The 16,224-nt window shown below is 41.0% G+C and overlaps 1 protein-coding gene across 3 annotated transcripts in view; it reads left to right on the plus strand.

Moving 5' to 3' along the window:
* LOC120022141 (N-acetylneuraminate 9-O-acetyltransferase-like) overlaps positions 1–16,224 on the plus strand; it is a 39,803-nt gene that overhangs the window by 14,925 nt on the left and 8,654 nt on the right. Inside the window, exons 1-6 of one of the 3 annotated variants that reach the window (XM_038965996.1) lie at positions 9,741–9,791; positions 13,497–13,819; positions 15,054–15,150; positions 15,301–15,421; positions 15,764–15,808; positions 16,005–16,067. In XM_038965996.1, the coding sequence (XP_038821924.1) occupies positions 13,507–13,819; positions 15,054–15,150; positions 15,301–15,421; positions 15,764–15,808; positions 16,005–16,067 (639 nt within the window). In that variant the 5' untranslated portion in view covers positions 9,741–9,791; positions 13,497–13,506. Of the gene's footprint in view, positions 1–9,740; positions 9,792–13,095; positions 13,223–13,496; positions 13,820–15,053; positions 15,151–15,300; positions 15,422–15,763; positions 15,809–16,004; positions 16,068–16,224 lie in introns of those variants that run through there. The other 2 variants (XM_038965997.1, XM_038965998.1) reach the window with 2 other exon arrangements.

Below are 16,224 nucleotides of genomic sequence, written 5' to 3' on the forward strand. Positions count from 1 at the left end.
AGTCTCAGTAGAGAAGGGTAATACAGACTCTAACACAAAAGATTCAGAGGCACCTGTGTCTCTCGATCGTCACTGGCACTAGGTTCTTACTTCCTATCAGACACAAAACCCTCCGTAATGAAAAGTAAATAGTCAATGGGTTAATATGGACTCACACATGCCCCTGGGCATGAGACAATGTGTCAGGAGTGAACTGATATGGAACATACGCAGCTAACACCGTAGGCTTAGATTTAACGTAAGCGCAAGTACTGGATTTACCCCTAGCCCTGAGAACCAGACATTCATATTTCCAATGACCCAAACCTTGACAGTAGTGACCAAAGTCAGCTTTACCACGGGAGTCAGGCTCAATCCTAGTTGAATGAAACTCTGCCCGTGAACCAAAGTATCTCGGTGAGCGAGGCCCAAATCTCTCCAAATGCCCCCACCCACTCCGAATATGAGGCACTGCAAAGACACTTGAGTTAAAGCATACTCGTCCGCCAAAACTGCAGCTTCAACGACAGTCTACTTTTCGTTCGTGAATGTACGTGGCTATATGATCAGGGATTGTGTCCTTAAATTGCTCTAGCATAATCAGATCACACAGCCCTTGGAAGTAATAACTGCAGAGGCGGAACACCAGTGATTAAACTGAAGATAACTCTCGCACAAACTCAATATGAGTCTGTTTATTATCCCTTTTTAAAGTTCTAAATCGTTGGCAGTAAGCCTCAGGGACCAATTCGTAAATCTGTAATACAGCCATTTTAACCTTATAACTGACACTGTCAGCTACACTAAAAGCTGAATATGCTTCCTGCACTTTACCAGTCAACACACACTGCAACGTTAAAGTGCGGTCAGAATCAGACCAACTCCTAGCGTCAGCAACACGCTCAAACAACGAAGAGAATGTCTCAGGGTCCTTCTCATTAAATTTAGGCAACAACCGTAAGTCCCCAACAATATCAAATGTGTCCGGGGCACAACCAAAAGAGGAACGACCCCTAGGTAAATCTGGGTCACCTTCCCAGAGCAAACTCTCCTGAGAGCTTTCCTTCCCTAACCAACTCTAGCCGCTCTTGTTGCAGCTTGATTTTAGCACGCTCCAAATCCTGTTTAAACGCCAATTCCTGTTCATACTTTACACAGTCATGCTCTAGCTTCTCACGATCATGCTCTAACTGTAACAGAAGCAGTTCTTTCTGCTGTTCAAAAAGACTACTAGGGCTAACAGACGGTGCAGTCATTGTAACGAAACGGGGAGACGGCGAGTCCTCAGCAGAGGCTGCCCCAGTGGTAACTTCAATACCATTCTCCATCAGATTGTCCTTCAATATCAACCTAATAGAATTTAGACATTTATTACTAATTTCAACCTTGTAGTGTTCAGCAATCTTCAACAGCTGTTCTTTAGTACATAATTCTAACAGTTCCTCTGATGGAAAGCGAATTAACTAATCTACATAAGACACCATTGTCACAAGAAAAGAAAAGAAAAAATCTCGCTCTTCCCCTCTGCTGAGCACACCAGACCACAACCAGAGAATGAATCACACTGGGCACCACAGAAAAATAAACAAAATAACCATGCCCAATGTATTCCAAAGTGAAACACATCGCTAACACGGAACCCAAACTGGCTGCGCACATGCGCCATCGTGCACAAATTAATTTTGTCCCCCTACGCCAAACGCGACCACGACACGCAGGTTAAAACTTCAAAACAAACTCTGAACCAATTACATTAATTTGGGGACAGGTCGAAAAGCATTAAAGATTGATGGCAATTTAGATAGCTAGCTAGCTAATTTGTCCTATTTAGCTAGCTTGCTGTTGCTAGTTAATTTGTCCTGGGATATAAACATTGAGTTGTTATTTTACCTGAAATGCACAAGGTCCTCTACTCCGACAATTAATCCACACATAAAATGTCAACCGAATTGTTTCTAGTCATCTCTCCTCCTTCCAGGCTTTTTCGTCTTTGAACTTATATGGTGATTGGCATCTAAACTTTCATAGTATTACCACAACGACCGGCAACACAGTGCGTGAGCCTAACAGGGGAAAAAGAAAGGCAATAACTCCAGGTAGCAAGTTTCACTACCCTACCCAAATCTCCCACTGAGGTACACAGCCAATTGTACTCACCTCAGACTGATGTCCCAACAGCAAGTAGAGCAAGAGTCTCCAGCCTGGGCAGGGGCCTGGAAACTAGCCAAAGTACTCCAACGCAGCACACAACCAACTATCCACCGCAGTGGCAAGTTTACCAAACAAACAAGGGCAACCAATACCGGGCAGCACACATTACAACTCAAACAAGTTGTAACAAAATATGCAAACAAAGCACCTACAGAGTTAAACATTAACTTGTCACGCTCTGACCTTAGATATCTATGTTTTCTTTATATTTTGGTTAGGTCAGGGTGTGACGAGGGTGGGTACGCTAGATTTTGTATTGTCTAGGGGTTTTGTATTGTGTAGGGTTTTGTAGGTCTAGGTGATGTGTATGTTTATGGTGGCCTGATATGGTTCCCAATCAGAGGCAGCTGTTTATCGTTGTCTCTGATTGGGGATCATATTTAGGTAGCCATTTTCCCTTTTGTGTTCGTGGGTTCTTGTCTATGTGTAGTTGCCTGTCAGCACTCTTTTGTATAGCTTCATGTGTCGTTTTGTTATTTTGGTTAGTTTGTTCAGTGTTCATTCTTAAATTATTAAAGAATGTACGCATACCACGCTGCACCTTGGTCCGATTCATACGACGAACATGACATAACTCCACGTTTTCTCCCAAATACAATACCTTAAAGATCCTGGATGAGCCCCTACTTGTCATGAACCGGCTCGGAGTTCGTAACAAAAAGGGAGACAACGTGGAGATAAGGAATAACAAAATATATTTAACTGAAGTAATGTAAATACAATTAACAATGGTGTGTGTGTGTGTAGTCAGTAGTGTAAGTGAGTGGTTGCGTGCATAAATATGATCATGAGAGGTGTTGAAAGATGCCACAACCAAAATCTGTGTCTGCATGGAGAGAGTCTCCCCAATGAATGGGGAAGAGGTGTATTTATCCCGGGACACACCAGAGCCCAGGTGTGTCCCATTTCGTTGACGACCCTCCAGGCTCTGTCACATATTGCATCTGAGCTCCTAGAGTGTGCAGCTCTCCTTTTCTCTTTTCAACTGTCCTTGATTTACAACAGGGCGTGAGGTGTTAACCCCCACCAGTTCCCTTCTCTCCCCTCTGCGGGTGAGAGGGGGTCTGGTTGGAGTTAATTATTGCAAAGCTGATCTGACCTATTTGGATCCTTACAGGACAGTCATGACAGCGGTATTGAATGTGTCACTGTCTGTCACCTTGATTACTAAAAATGATCTCGACATGTGCACCTACATTGTAAACTTTCATTCATAGGCTAGGTTGAAGCAACCTAATGGCTACAGGGTACATTTAAGTATCATGTAGTAGCCTAAACCTCTCCATGTTACATTGAGCTGGGTGAATGGAATATGAATGACAGTCATCCAATATGCTGTAAAAGAAATAAGGCTATGCTCATGAAAAAAAAAGAATCCTCCCTCATCTTAAATGGCACGGACCGCATCTGAATTTTACCCACACACCGCTAATGTGATAGAGCAAGTGAAGTTGAAGTAATGGTAGTGGATGCACCAATGCCCATAGTGTATAGGCATATTTGTCAACCAAAAGAACCGGACATGCTGTATGTAAATGAAGTGGAATTTGTGGCATTCATTGCAACTGTGATATACTGCACGCACGGCTCAAGTAGAAAGGCAATCAAAGCAATTTGACATTGTGGCTGTGGCAGAAAAGTATCCTGACCTGTGTTCGAATACTCATACTAACTGCGCTAACCATACTATTTGTGACGTAAATTGAGTATATACGGATGGATATAGTTAGTATGCCAAAAGTTCCCGGATGTTGTACTACATTCGCCAAAATACGACGTATATAAGCAGTGGACACTAATTCCGTACTTTTAGGGCCCATATTGCATTTATTTAGAAAATGGGCGTGGCGTCACATTGTTTTCAGATTTGAAGAAAATTGAGGAAAATATGCAGACAAAATCCTACGAGTACGGATACAATTCATTGCTTTAACTAATTATGACAAATGTTAAGAAAATGTAATAAAGTAATGACTTTTCAAATAAGTTACCTGACACGTTATATTGGCTGACAATTTGTTAGCTACGCTATCCTTACGAACCACATAGCATATCATTACATCAGTATGTACCGGTATTTTAGCTAACTAACGTTTGATGTATTAGTAGCCAACTAACTTGCCTGTATATTAACTATGTGCTACCTATCTACAGTACCAGTCAAAAGTTTGAACACACCTACTCATTCAAGGGTTTTTCTTGATTTTTACTATTTTCTACATTGTAGAAGACGTCAAAACTATGAAATAACACATATGGAATCATGTAGTAACCAAAACAAAACGTTAAACAAATCAAAATATATCTTATATTTGAGATTCTTCGAAGTCACCACCTTTTGCCTTGATGACAGCTTTGCACACTCTTGGCATTCTCTCAACCAGATGCATTAGAATGCATTTCAATTAACAAGTGTGCCTTGTTAAAAGTTCATTTGTGGAATTAAAGCGTTTGAGCCAATCAGTTGTGTTGTGACATGGTAGGGGTGGGATACAAAAGATAGCCTTCTATGGTAAAAGACCAAGTTCATATTATGGCAAGAACAGCTCAAATAAGCAAAAAGAAACAAGAGTCCATGATTACTTTAAGACATGAAAGTCAGTCAATGCGGAACATTTCAAGAACTTTGAAAGTTTCTTCAAGTGCATTCTCAAAAAACATCAAGCACTATGTTGAAACTGGCTTTCATGAGGACTGCCACAGGACAGGAAGATCCACAGTTACCTCTACTGCAGAGTTCATTAGATATAACTGTACCTCAGATTGCAGCCCAAATAAATGCTTCACAGAGTTCAAGTAACAGACACATCTCAACATCAACTGTTCAGAGGAGACTGCGTGAATTGTATTTTTGTATTTATTATGGATCCCCATTAGCTGGTGCAAAGACTACCACATATCTACAGTACTAAAGCCATGTGTATGTGTGTGTATGCATGTGTCTGTGCCTATGTTTGTGTTGCTTCACAGTCCCCGCTGTTCCATAAGGTGTTTTTTTATCTGTTTTTTAAATCTAATTTTACTGCTTGTATCAGTGAAATATAGAGTGAAATAGAGTTCCATGTAGTCATGGCTTTATGTAGTACTGAGCGCCTCCCATAGTCTGTTCTGGACTTGGGGATTGTGAAGAGACCTCTTGTGGCATGTCTTGTGGGGTATGCATGGGTGTCCGAGCTGTGTGCCAGTAGTTTAGACGGACAGCTCGGTGCATTCAACATGTCAATACCTCTCTTTTTTTCCCTTTAACCTTTATTTAACTAGGCAAGTCAGTTAAGAACAAATTCTTATTTACAATGACGGCCTAGGAGTGGAACAACTGCCTAGGAACAACTGCCTTGTTCAGGGGCAGAACGACAGATTTTTACCTTGTCAGCTTGGGGATTCTAGCAACCTTTTGGTTACTGGCCCAACGCTCTAACCACTAGGCTACCTGCCGTCATAAATACGTAGTGATGAAGTCAATCTCTCCTCCACTTTGAACCAGGAGAGATTGACATGCATATTATTAATGTTAGCTCTCTGTGTACATCCAAGGGCCAGCCGTGCTGACCTGTTCTGAGTAAATTGCAATTTTAGAGTCCTTTTTTGTGGCACCTGACCACACGACTGAACAGTAGTCAAGGTGCGACAAAACTAGGGCCTGTAGGACCTGCCTTGTTGATCGTGCTGTTAAGGCAGAGCATCACTTTATTATGGACAGACTTCTCACAATCTTAGCTACAACTGTATCAATATGTTTTGACCATGACAGTTTACAATCTAGGGTTACTCCAAGCAGTTTAGTCATCTTAACTTGCTCAATTTCCACATTATTTATTACAAGATTTAGTTGAGGTTTAGGGTTTAGTGAATGTTTTGTCCCAAATACAATGCTTTTAGTTTTAGAAATATTTAGGGCTAACTTATTCCTTGCCACCCACTCTGAAACTAACTGCAGCTCTTTGTTAAGTGTTGCAGACATTTCAGTCACTGTAGTAGCTGACGTGTATAGTGTTTACTCAAAGTCAGTGGCATTTCGTTAGTAAAAATTGAAAAAAGCAAGGGGCCTAAACAGCTACCCTGGGGAATTCCTGATTCTACCTGGATTGTGTTTGAGAGGCTTCCATTAAAACCTGATGAGGATAGAGGGCGCTATTTACACTTTGGGGAAAAAACGTGCCCAATTTAAACGGCCTCGTACTCTATTCTTGCTCGTACAATATGCATATTATTATTACTATTGGATAGAAAACACTCTCTAGTTTCTAAAACCGTTTGAATTTTGTCTGTGAGTAAAACAGAACTAATTTGGCAGCACACTTTCTCACCAGGAAGTGGAAAGTCTGAAAATTATGCTCTGTTCAAGGGCCTGCCTATAAATGGGCATGACACGTATGAGTATACATGCACGTCATACACCTTCCCCAGGATGTCAAGATGCAGTGAGAGAAGAAATGGAGTGATTATCTTGGTCTGAGATGGAATACGTCCTCTTGGAATGACGTGTCCCCCATTTTATGTTTTCAGGAAGGCGCGAAGTTGGTTCTGGATTTGCCATCGGAATAGCTGTCGTTATAGCCGATTACTATCTCCGGCTTTGATTTTATTTGATACATGTGACCATATCATCGTAAAGTATGTTTTTTCAATATAGTTTTATTAGATTTTTGAAATTTATTCGGGACGTTAGGCGTGTTGCGTTGTGTGCCTTTGTTCAGAAAGGAGAGCTTCGAGCCACTTGGCCAGTGTGCTGGCTAATTGAAGAGGGAAAAACGATGTTCTAAATCCAAACAACGACTGTTCTGGACAAAGGACCCCTTGTCCAACATTCTGATGGAAGATCAGCAAAAGTAAGAAACATTTTATGATGCTATTTCATATATCTGTCGAACTGTATACTAGTAGTTTTGCGCCCCGGTTTTGGCCACTCTCTTGCTATAACATAAGCCTTATGTCGTAATGAAGATATTTTTAGAATTCTAACACTGCGATTGCATTAAGAACTAGTGTTACTATCATTTCCTATACAACATGTATTTTTTTGTAATGTTTATGAATTGCTATTTGGTCAGAATAGGTGAGAGTCTAATAGAAATATCCGCACATTCTGGGAAATAGAAGCTACGTTAGCATAATGGATAACCACTGATTTTAGCTCTAAATATGCACATTTTCGAACAAAACATAAGTGTATGTATAACCTGATGTTATAGGACTGTCATCTGAGGAAGGTTTATGAAGGTTAGTGAAAATTGATATATTTTGCTGGTTTATTCGCTAACGCTAACGTGCCTATTGCTATCGCTAACGTGCCTTGATGAATGAATGCGGTTGTGTGTAGGCTATTGTAGTAAGCTAATATAATGCTATATTGTGTTTTCGCTGTAAAACACTTAAAAAATCTGAAATATTGGCTGGATTCACAAGATGCTTGTCTTTCATTTCTGTACACGATGCATTTTTCAGAAATGTTTTATGATGAGTATTTAGGTATTCCACGTTGGTCTCTATATTTACTCTGGCTGCTTCGGTGCTATTTTTGACGGTAGCTGTGATGGTAGCTGCAATGTAAAATTGATTTATACCTCAAATATGCACATTTTTCGAACAAAACATAGATTTATTGTGTAACATGTTATAAGACTGTCATCTGATGAAGTTGTTTCTTGGTTAGTTTGGTTGGTTCTTGGTTAGTTAGGTTGGCTTTGTGCATGCTACCTGTGCTGTGAAAAATGTCTGTCCTTCTTTGTATTTGGTGGTGAGCTAACATAAATATACGTGCTGTTTTCGCTGTAAAACATTTAAAAAATCGGACATGTTGACTGGATTCACAAGATGTGTATCTTTCATTTGCTGTATTGGACTTGTTAATGTGTGAAAGTTAAATATTTCTAAAAAATATTTTTTGAATTTCACGCTCTGCCTTTTCAGTGGAATGTGGGAGGAGTTCCGCTAGCGGAACGCTGGGGCTAGACAGGTTAAAGAACACCCTCTGTGTTCTGTTAGACAAGTAACTCTTTATCCACATTATATCAGGGGGTGTAAAGCCATTTCCAGCAGCAGACTATGATCAATAATGTCAAAAGCTGCACTGAAGTCTATCAAGACAGCCCCCACAATAATTTTATCATCAATTTCTCTCAGCCAATCATCAGTAATTTGTGCTTGTTGAGTGTCCTTCCCTATAAGAGTGCTGAAAGTCTGTTGTCAATTTGTTTGTGAAATAGCATTGTATCTGCTCAAACACAATTTTCTCCAGAAGTTTACTAAGGGTTGGTAACAGGCTGATTGGTCGGCTATTTGAGCCAGTAAAGGGGGCTTTACTATTCTTGGGTAGCAGAATGACTTCAGCTTCCCTCCAGGCCTGAAGGCACACACTTTCTAGTAGGATTAAATTGAAGATGTGGCAAATAGGAGTGGCAATATCGTCTGCTATTATCCTCAGTAATTTTCCATCCAGATTGTCAGACCCTGGTGGCTTGTCATTGTTGATAGACAACAATACTTTTTTCACCTCTTCCACACTGACTTTACGGAATTCAAAAGTACAATTCCTGTCTTTCATCATTTGGTCCGATATACTTGGATGTGTAGTGTCAGCGTTTGTTGCTGGCATGTCATCCCTAAGTTTGCTTATCTTGCCAATGAAAAAGTAATTAAAGTAGTTGGCAAGATCAGTGGGCTTTGTGGTGAATGAGCCATCTGTTTAATAAATGATGGAGCCGAGTTGGCTTTTTTCCCCAAAATGTAATTTATGGTGCCACAAAGCTTTTAACTATCATTCTTTATATAATTGATCTTTGTTTCATAGTATAGTTTATTTTTATTTAGTCACATGATTTAATTTGCAGTACATTTTCCAATCAGTTGGGCTGCCAGACTTATTTGCCATACCTTTTGCCTCATCCCTCTCAACCATACAATGGGGATTTAACAGTTTTAGAGTCATTTTCTTAATAGGTGCACGCTTATTAGGCCTCCATGGTCAAATTGCTGCAAAAAAACACTACTAAAGGACAGCAATAATAAGAAGAGACTTGCTTGGGGCAAGAAACACAAGCAATGGACATTAGACCGGTGGAAATCTATCCTTTGGTCTGATGAGTCCAAATTTTAGATTTTTGGTTCCAACCGTTGTGTCTTTGAGAGATGCAGAGTAGGTGGACGGATGAACTCTACATGTGTGGTTCCCACCGTGAAGTATGGAGGAGGTGTGATGGTGCTTTGCTGGTGACACTGTCTGTGATTTATTTAGAATTCAAGGCACACTTAACTAGCATGGCTACCACAGCATTCTGCAGTGATACGCCATTCCATCCGGTTTGCGCTTAATGGGACTATCATTTGTTTTTCATCAGGACAATGACCCAACACACCTCCAGGCTGTGTAAGGGCTATTTGACCAAGAAGGAGAGGGATGGAGTGCTGCATCAGATGACCTGGCCTCCACAATCACCCGACCTCAAACCAATTGAGATGTTTGGATAAGTTGGACCGCAGAATGAAGGAAAAGCAGCCAACAAGTGCTCAGCATATGTGGGAACTCCTTCAAGACTGTTGGAAAAGCATTCCAGGTGAAGCTGGTTGAGAGAATGCCAAGAGTGTGCAAAGCTGTCATCAAGGTAAAGGCTGGCTACTTTGAAGAATCTCAAATATAAAACATATTTTGATTTGTTTAACATTTCTTTGGTTACTACATTATTCCATGTGTTATTTCATAGTTGTGATGTCTTCACTATTATTCTACAATGTAGAAAATAGTATAAATAAAGAAAACCCTTGCCTGAGTAGGTGTGTCCAATCTTTTGACTGGTACTGTAACTACCCAACTTTATTGACTTGATTATTCCCGTCATTCTTATCTTAGCTAAATGGTATAGTCGTTGTGCTTTCTCAATGGACATTTCGGGTGCTTTCTAAATTCGCTCTGGCTATCTACTCCGATTTCAGAGATCATAACTTATGAATTTACGAACGCTCAACACCCGTTGAATATGGCCGGTGTCAGTAAACTTCAGCAAAAAAGCGTAACATTTTGAACTCTTATTATGTTGGCGATTTGACAAAATTACATCATGGTCTTGAATTGGACTCGCATTTTTCTGGTCTCGGTCTAGAGACTAGACTCTCGTCGGTCTAGAGACTAGACTCTCGTCGGTCTAGAGACTAGACTCTCGTCGGTCTAGAGACTAGACTCTCGTCGGTCTAGAGACTAGACTCTCGTCGGTCTAGAGACTAGACTCTCGTCGGTCTAGACTGTCTTGGATCCCTTGTCCCTCTCCCGGTATTAACTTTATCTGCAATAAATACATTTGATGGAAACCCACCGGGTGATCAAACTTGAAGTGTTTGCCGCGCACACTTGTGTTGCAGCTGGAGGTGGAGGGCTGGAGCGAGCAGGTAATGGCTTCCCTTGAGAAGGCAAGAACGAGATGTATGTCAGGAGAAGTGCAGTATTATCATAAGGAGACATATACTTGGATTATGGAGTAGGAATGGAAGGCAAAAGAGATGTAGAGGTTGAAGAGAGAGACGGAGGAAGAGGGTGAGCTTGAATTTGTTAAAAATGTTGGAAAAATGTCAAAGTATAAGCAAAGTAAGCTGTACACCGGATTGAAGACAGGAGGAGAAATGGAATTGAATGAGGGCGAAGTATCGGAGGTGGTAGGTGTAGTGAAGTTCTCAGAGCCCGAGGATTGCACTAAGGGTCAGGATAAATATGAGTCTGATGGTAGGAGTGACATTTTTGGAAAAGTGGACTCTTGCCTTTTGGCTGAAAATGGAGTTAGATGCTTTGGAATCAGTGAAGGTAACCCCAAGTGGTCTTGTGATAATTGTTTGTGTTTCTGTTGGTCAGATGGAGCAGGTGCTCCGCATCAAACGACTGGGGACAAGAGATGTGAATTGTTTTGCTCTCAAGAAAGGGTGCCATTGAAAGGAGGGATTACTGTGGTAGCGGTAAATGTGGCAGTGGACCAACTGAAGGGGAAAATTCCTTTTTAGGGGGGGGGGGGGGTTAGATTTTAACATTGATTGCAGATAGATTGTGGCTTACATTGATGTAATTGTATGCATCATTTCCAATCCCCCATATATTTTTTGTAAATATAAAATATGTTGTTTGTGATGCTTGTCGTTTGGTGCGACGCAGAGAGGGTGGCGTGAGTGGAGAAATAGAAGAGTCGTCTGTTCTTTTGAGTGTTGATGTTGAGTCTTTGCCCGACTAAGTGATGTTAGGATATATCAGTTATCCCGCACACACTTTTGTACCAAATAATGACATTGTTACAGGTGTCAAGCTTATGGGCATGTGGCAGCAGTGTGTATGAGGGAGGTTCCTAGGTGTGAGAAATGTGCAGAAGGGCATGAGACAAAGGAATGTGTAGCATTGGGGAAAGTAGTGGTATGTGTTAATTGTAGGGGTGCCTATGGGGCTGGGAATCAGAAGTGTCCGATGCGAGAGAGGCAGGTTGAGGTTACCAGGGTTAGTTATGCAGAAGTTATCATATGCTGAAGCAGTGAATAAAGTAGAGGAAGATTGATCAAGGGGGAGGGATCCTAATAGGAGTGTTGTGAGTAGTAGAACTGTACCAGTACACAGAGATAGGCCCTCAAGTAATATATGTTTCAGTAAAATGGGATTTTTAGCGTTTATAGCAATGGTTATCAACTGTACTGCAGGGATGGAACATAAGTAGCAGAAAATTGAGGTTGTGGTGGCAGCTGCAGAGAAGTATTTGGGTGTACGAGATTTGACGTCAGAAGAGTTACAGGGTGTGTTGTGTGGTGGTGTCCCATCCTTTCAGGCTGTTGGCCTGAGGTACGACTAGATAGATTTAGTGGAGTAGGGTGGTGGATTTTTAATGAGTGTAGGGTTAGTGTGGCCAGAGGCAGGGAGAAACTAAATCCTACCTGCAAGCCCTGTTGTTCTTAAAAAAGATAACAAAATATTTGAGACTATATCTAATGACGTTCTACTCAATATACTCTTTAAAACTAGTTTCATGTATCCCCTTCTCCCTCATACTAGATCATCTATCTTTCCCTCCAATAATGTCCACACTGTATCAATACATGCTCCACTGTCTGTTTCCTGGCAATACTCACATTTTCCTGATGGATGCTTTCCTATCACATGTAAGGTCTTATTCAACTGGCTGTGTCCCACCCTTAATCTTGTAATTATAGTCTCCTCTCTTCTGTCCCTTCCTGCTGTTCTCCCCTCCCCAACTTTCCTCTGTACTTGAAATAAATACCTGCCCTTAGTATCTCTATTCCACTGCTCCTGCCTTTTCTCCACCAACACTGTCCATATCATGCTTTTCGCCTCTGCCTTGCTCATTGAAACTACCACATCAACATCCCCACTACTTAGTGCTTGTTTAGCCAGTACATTAACTGCCTCGTTCCGCTCCACTCCTACATGAGCTGGGACCCATGTAAATATGATCTGTATCTGTATACCCATTTGTTTACTCCTGCCAAGGGTTTGTAGCAGGTCTTGTCTGCTATGTGATATAAAGGACTGGAGACTCCTTAACACTGCACATGAATCAGAGCAAATAACTACTCTTTCTGGACTAACTTCCTCCACCCACTGCAAGGCCAACAGTAGGGCCATCATCTCTGCCGTATATACAGCCACATGATCTTTCGGCTGCATATTTTCCGCCATTTTCCTCAAATCTGAAAACGTTGTGAAGCCACGCCCATTTTTTATGAAGAATTGCATTATGGGCCATATAAGTACGGAAATCGTTTCCACTGCATGTATACTTTGTATTTTGCACGAATTTAGTACGACATCACGGAACGTTTGGCATTATAACTTTATCCATATTATGACCAATAAGCATAGTAAATTCACGTCACAAATACTGCGGTTAGTATGAGTTTTCGAACACAGATCCTGCGGTTAATATGACGCCCGTTGCTCATACCTGATCCAGACCACAGATTGTGGATTTACTGTAACATATTTTCCTATCATGGGTTCTAGGTCCATTTATAGGGAAAACGTTGGAAGCCGTTCCTAGACTAACATCGGAAGCAACTGAGTGCTTACTTTTTTTATGGGTACTTTTTGTAGTCTATCCAAGTCCTGCCTTGTTATCTCTGATCTTTATTATAGCAGATGCAGCCAATCCCCTTACTGTCTTTAAGCTGATATCAAAAACAAATGGCAATCAAGAAAGTAAAGTCACCACAATATATAGTTCCAGGAGCGGAATGATGACATACAATGAATACAATTCAAACAGCTGTCAAAAGTTTGCAGAATAAGTTTGCAGGATCCTCTAATTGTACTACTGATTGTTTTAAACCAGGTTTGCACTAATGATGGAAGATGAAAAGCATATACAGGTGGTTGCAGTAGCAGCATCCGAGAAGCCCGCCCCAGCCATGCCCCACGCAACAACAGTGGCGGAATTCGGAGTCATGGACGCGCTGGTGTGCTCAGCCCCCTACCACTCCGCTGCATCCCATCTGTCTGCTTGTTGTCATGGAGGAGCCAAGATGGCGTTCCTGGCCTATAGCCTAGGCAAACGGGAAATAAATCAGTATTTTAGCATTAAAAATGCTAAATTATTATCCGTTGCTGCCGTCATTCTACTCACCTTGTTTCACACCGTTTCTCGGTATTATGGAGGTAAGTGACTGGCTCCTAGATATATTGTTAGGTAGCCAGCTTGACACAGACTCAACTCGGTGTTAGCGGAACTTGTAGCTAGCTAGTAAACTAAAGTTACCTTCCCTCTGGTCATTTTTGCTCACGGTATTTGCAATTACAAGGAAACATGAATAAACGTGCAGTAGCCTGAATTAACGGAATAAAGTAGCTAACTAACATTAGCTAGCTACATTGTTTCAGTGCAGGTGGATACTGGATACAGTCAGTAGCATCGGAAAGGAGTCGCATCGTCGTGAACTAACCCATGTTTACATATTGTAGCCGGACACGATAACTGGCTAACTAACTAGGTAACTTTCATGTGCATTGAAGTCTTCATATATACAGCCATTGATTTAATTATACTGAACAAAAATATAAACGCAACATGTAAAGTATTGGTTTCATGAGCTGAAAAAACATCCCAGAAATGTTCCATATGCACAAAAAGCTAACTTCTCTCAAATTAATTTGTCTAACGTTATCTGTCAGCTAACGTTAAGTAGCTGGCCAGTTAACTTTAACATTTCTAGCTAGCTAGCTTCTATATAATTCATACTAGCTAGCTAATTAACCAACTGCACATGCGTGGCTATTAGCTACCATGCTAGTTATCATGGTTATTTACAAGAAGTTAAAATCTGTCTTATTACTGTTGGTTGATAGTGGGAATCATAAAACAATCTATTGTAGATGGGTAGCCTATGTCTTATGAATGGTAATGATCCTGCCTCAGCCACAGAGGAGGCATGATCCTAACTGGACATTTTATAAGTTATTGTTTGTATCTGACTGGCAAGAATCTGCCTCCCGAAGATGCCTTGCAAACATTGGTCTTTGTTTATGGAAGGTGTGGGACACTGAGCTTTCTGTTTGTACAATGATAACAGCTGCTGTTGTCTGGCTGGCTTTGACTCCGGATGCTCTTGACTCCTCTTGCCACCTGTCATCTTCTGTGTGTTTGCGTTGGTGAATTGGCAGATGGGTCTATTCAACTAGAACACAAGTTAACGCCAGGAGGTGTCCTTTAATGGAAAATGTTAATAGATTAATTTGTACCGCAGGCTGCAATGCTGCCTTGGCTGAACCATGCATTGTGCACACTGCACACTGCTGCATTTGAAAATGACTAGTGTAGAGGCAGCAGGTTTCATATGTCCCTTTGTGTGTTTTGTTATGGCTTACTGGGATGTTCTCTCTGTCTTCCCCTCAGGCGGAGACACGTGTGAGTGGCTGCTGTCCAGTGGGCGGTACCTAGGAGAGACTGTATGGCAGCCCTATGGCTGTATGATGCACAAATACAAAAATACGTGAGTCACACCCATGAGGGGAATGTATAATGTGCATGTGTAAAATTTAGATGGCATCTTTAACCAAGCCCACAACTACACAATTGCAAAAAACTAATTTCAGTTGTTATTATGTGCAATTGATTCATTAGGTTATTTTTACTCTCACAGTGAAGCAAAGACTTGCCTTGCTGAGAAAAGGGTGGCCTTCGTTGGTGATTCTAGAATACGGCAGCTATTCTATTCATACATCCAAATAATCGATCCTGCACAAAGAGCAGATGGAAGAAAGGTAGGCTTAGTACCCCTGGCATAAAGCACACACACAAAATATTTTTTGTTTATATTCATCCCACCATGAATCTGTGAGCTTTGGGCTGAATCCTAATTTCAGATCTCTGCCCGTGACTCATTTTCCCACAAGGCTCCCATTGACATCAATACATGATTGCTCAAAGGTCAGAGTTAAATTGGGGTTCAGCCCTAAGTGCATATAAACAATTTATATCCATTGTATTCCTGAAATGGGATAGGTAATTGCTGTACTATGTCATGACAGCAATGGTCTACTCTTAGATAGAGAAATAGAGGGACATTGACTGTTTTATCTCCTGTCGTAATGTCTGTCCACCAGCACGAGAACATTCTCTTTGAAGACAGGAGCGCTTCAGTCAATGTGGTGAGCTATTTATCTGTCTGTCTGTCAGTCAACAATAGCGATGTAAAAGCCAACTATTTATTTTTTAATTTTACTCTGCAGATTCTCTATTTAATTTTTTTTTTTTTTTAATGTAATTTAAGGCAAATTGCATGTATTTTTATTTTTTATATTAAATTTTCCCAATAAGAGTGACTGTTTGCTGTTTTGCTGATAGGACTTCCTGTGGTATGCAGAAGTGAATAACTCTCTGAAGGAGCGCTTGATATCATGGAGAAAGGTAAAGAGAAGCACATTTAACCAGCAGACCTGTGGTGTTTTCATTAGAGCACACATAGCAAAGCGTTATGCACTGAAAAACGTTTAGCAACGAAAATGAGCATTTCTTATTGGAGAGGTTTAGGTTTGTCCCTCATATTTTCAGCCCGTTTCCTTCT

The sequence above is a fragment of the Salvelinus namaycush genome, chromosome 27 (assembly GCF_016432855.1).
Source record: "Salvelinus namaycush isolate Seneca chromosome 27, SaNama_1.0, whole genome shotgun sequence".
Taxonomy (NCBI): Eukaryota; Metazoa; Chordata; class Actinopteri; order Salmoniformes; family Salmonidae; genus Salvelinus; species Salvelinus namaycush.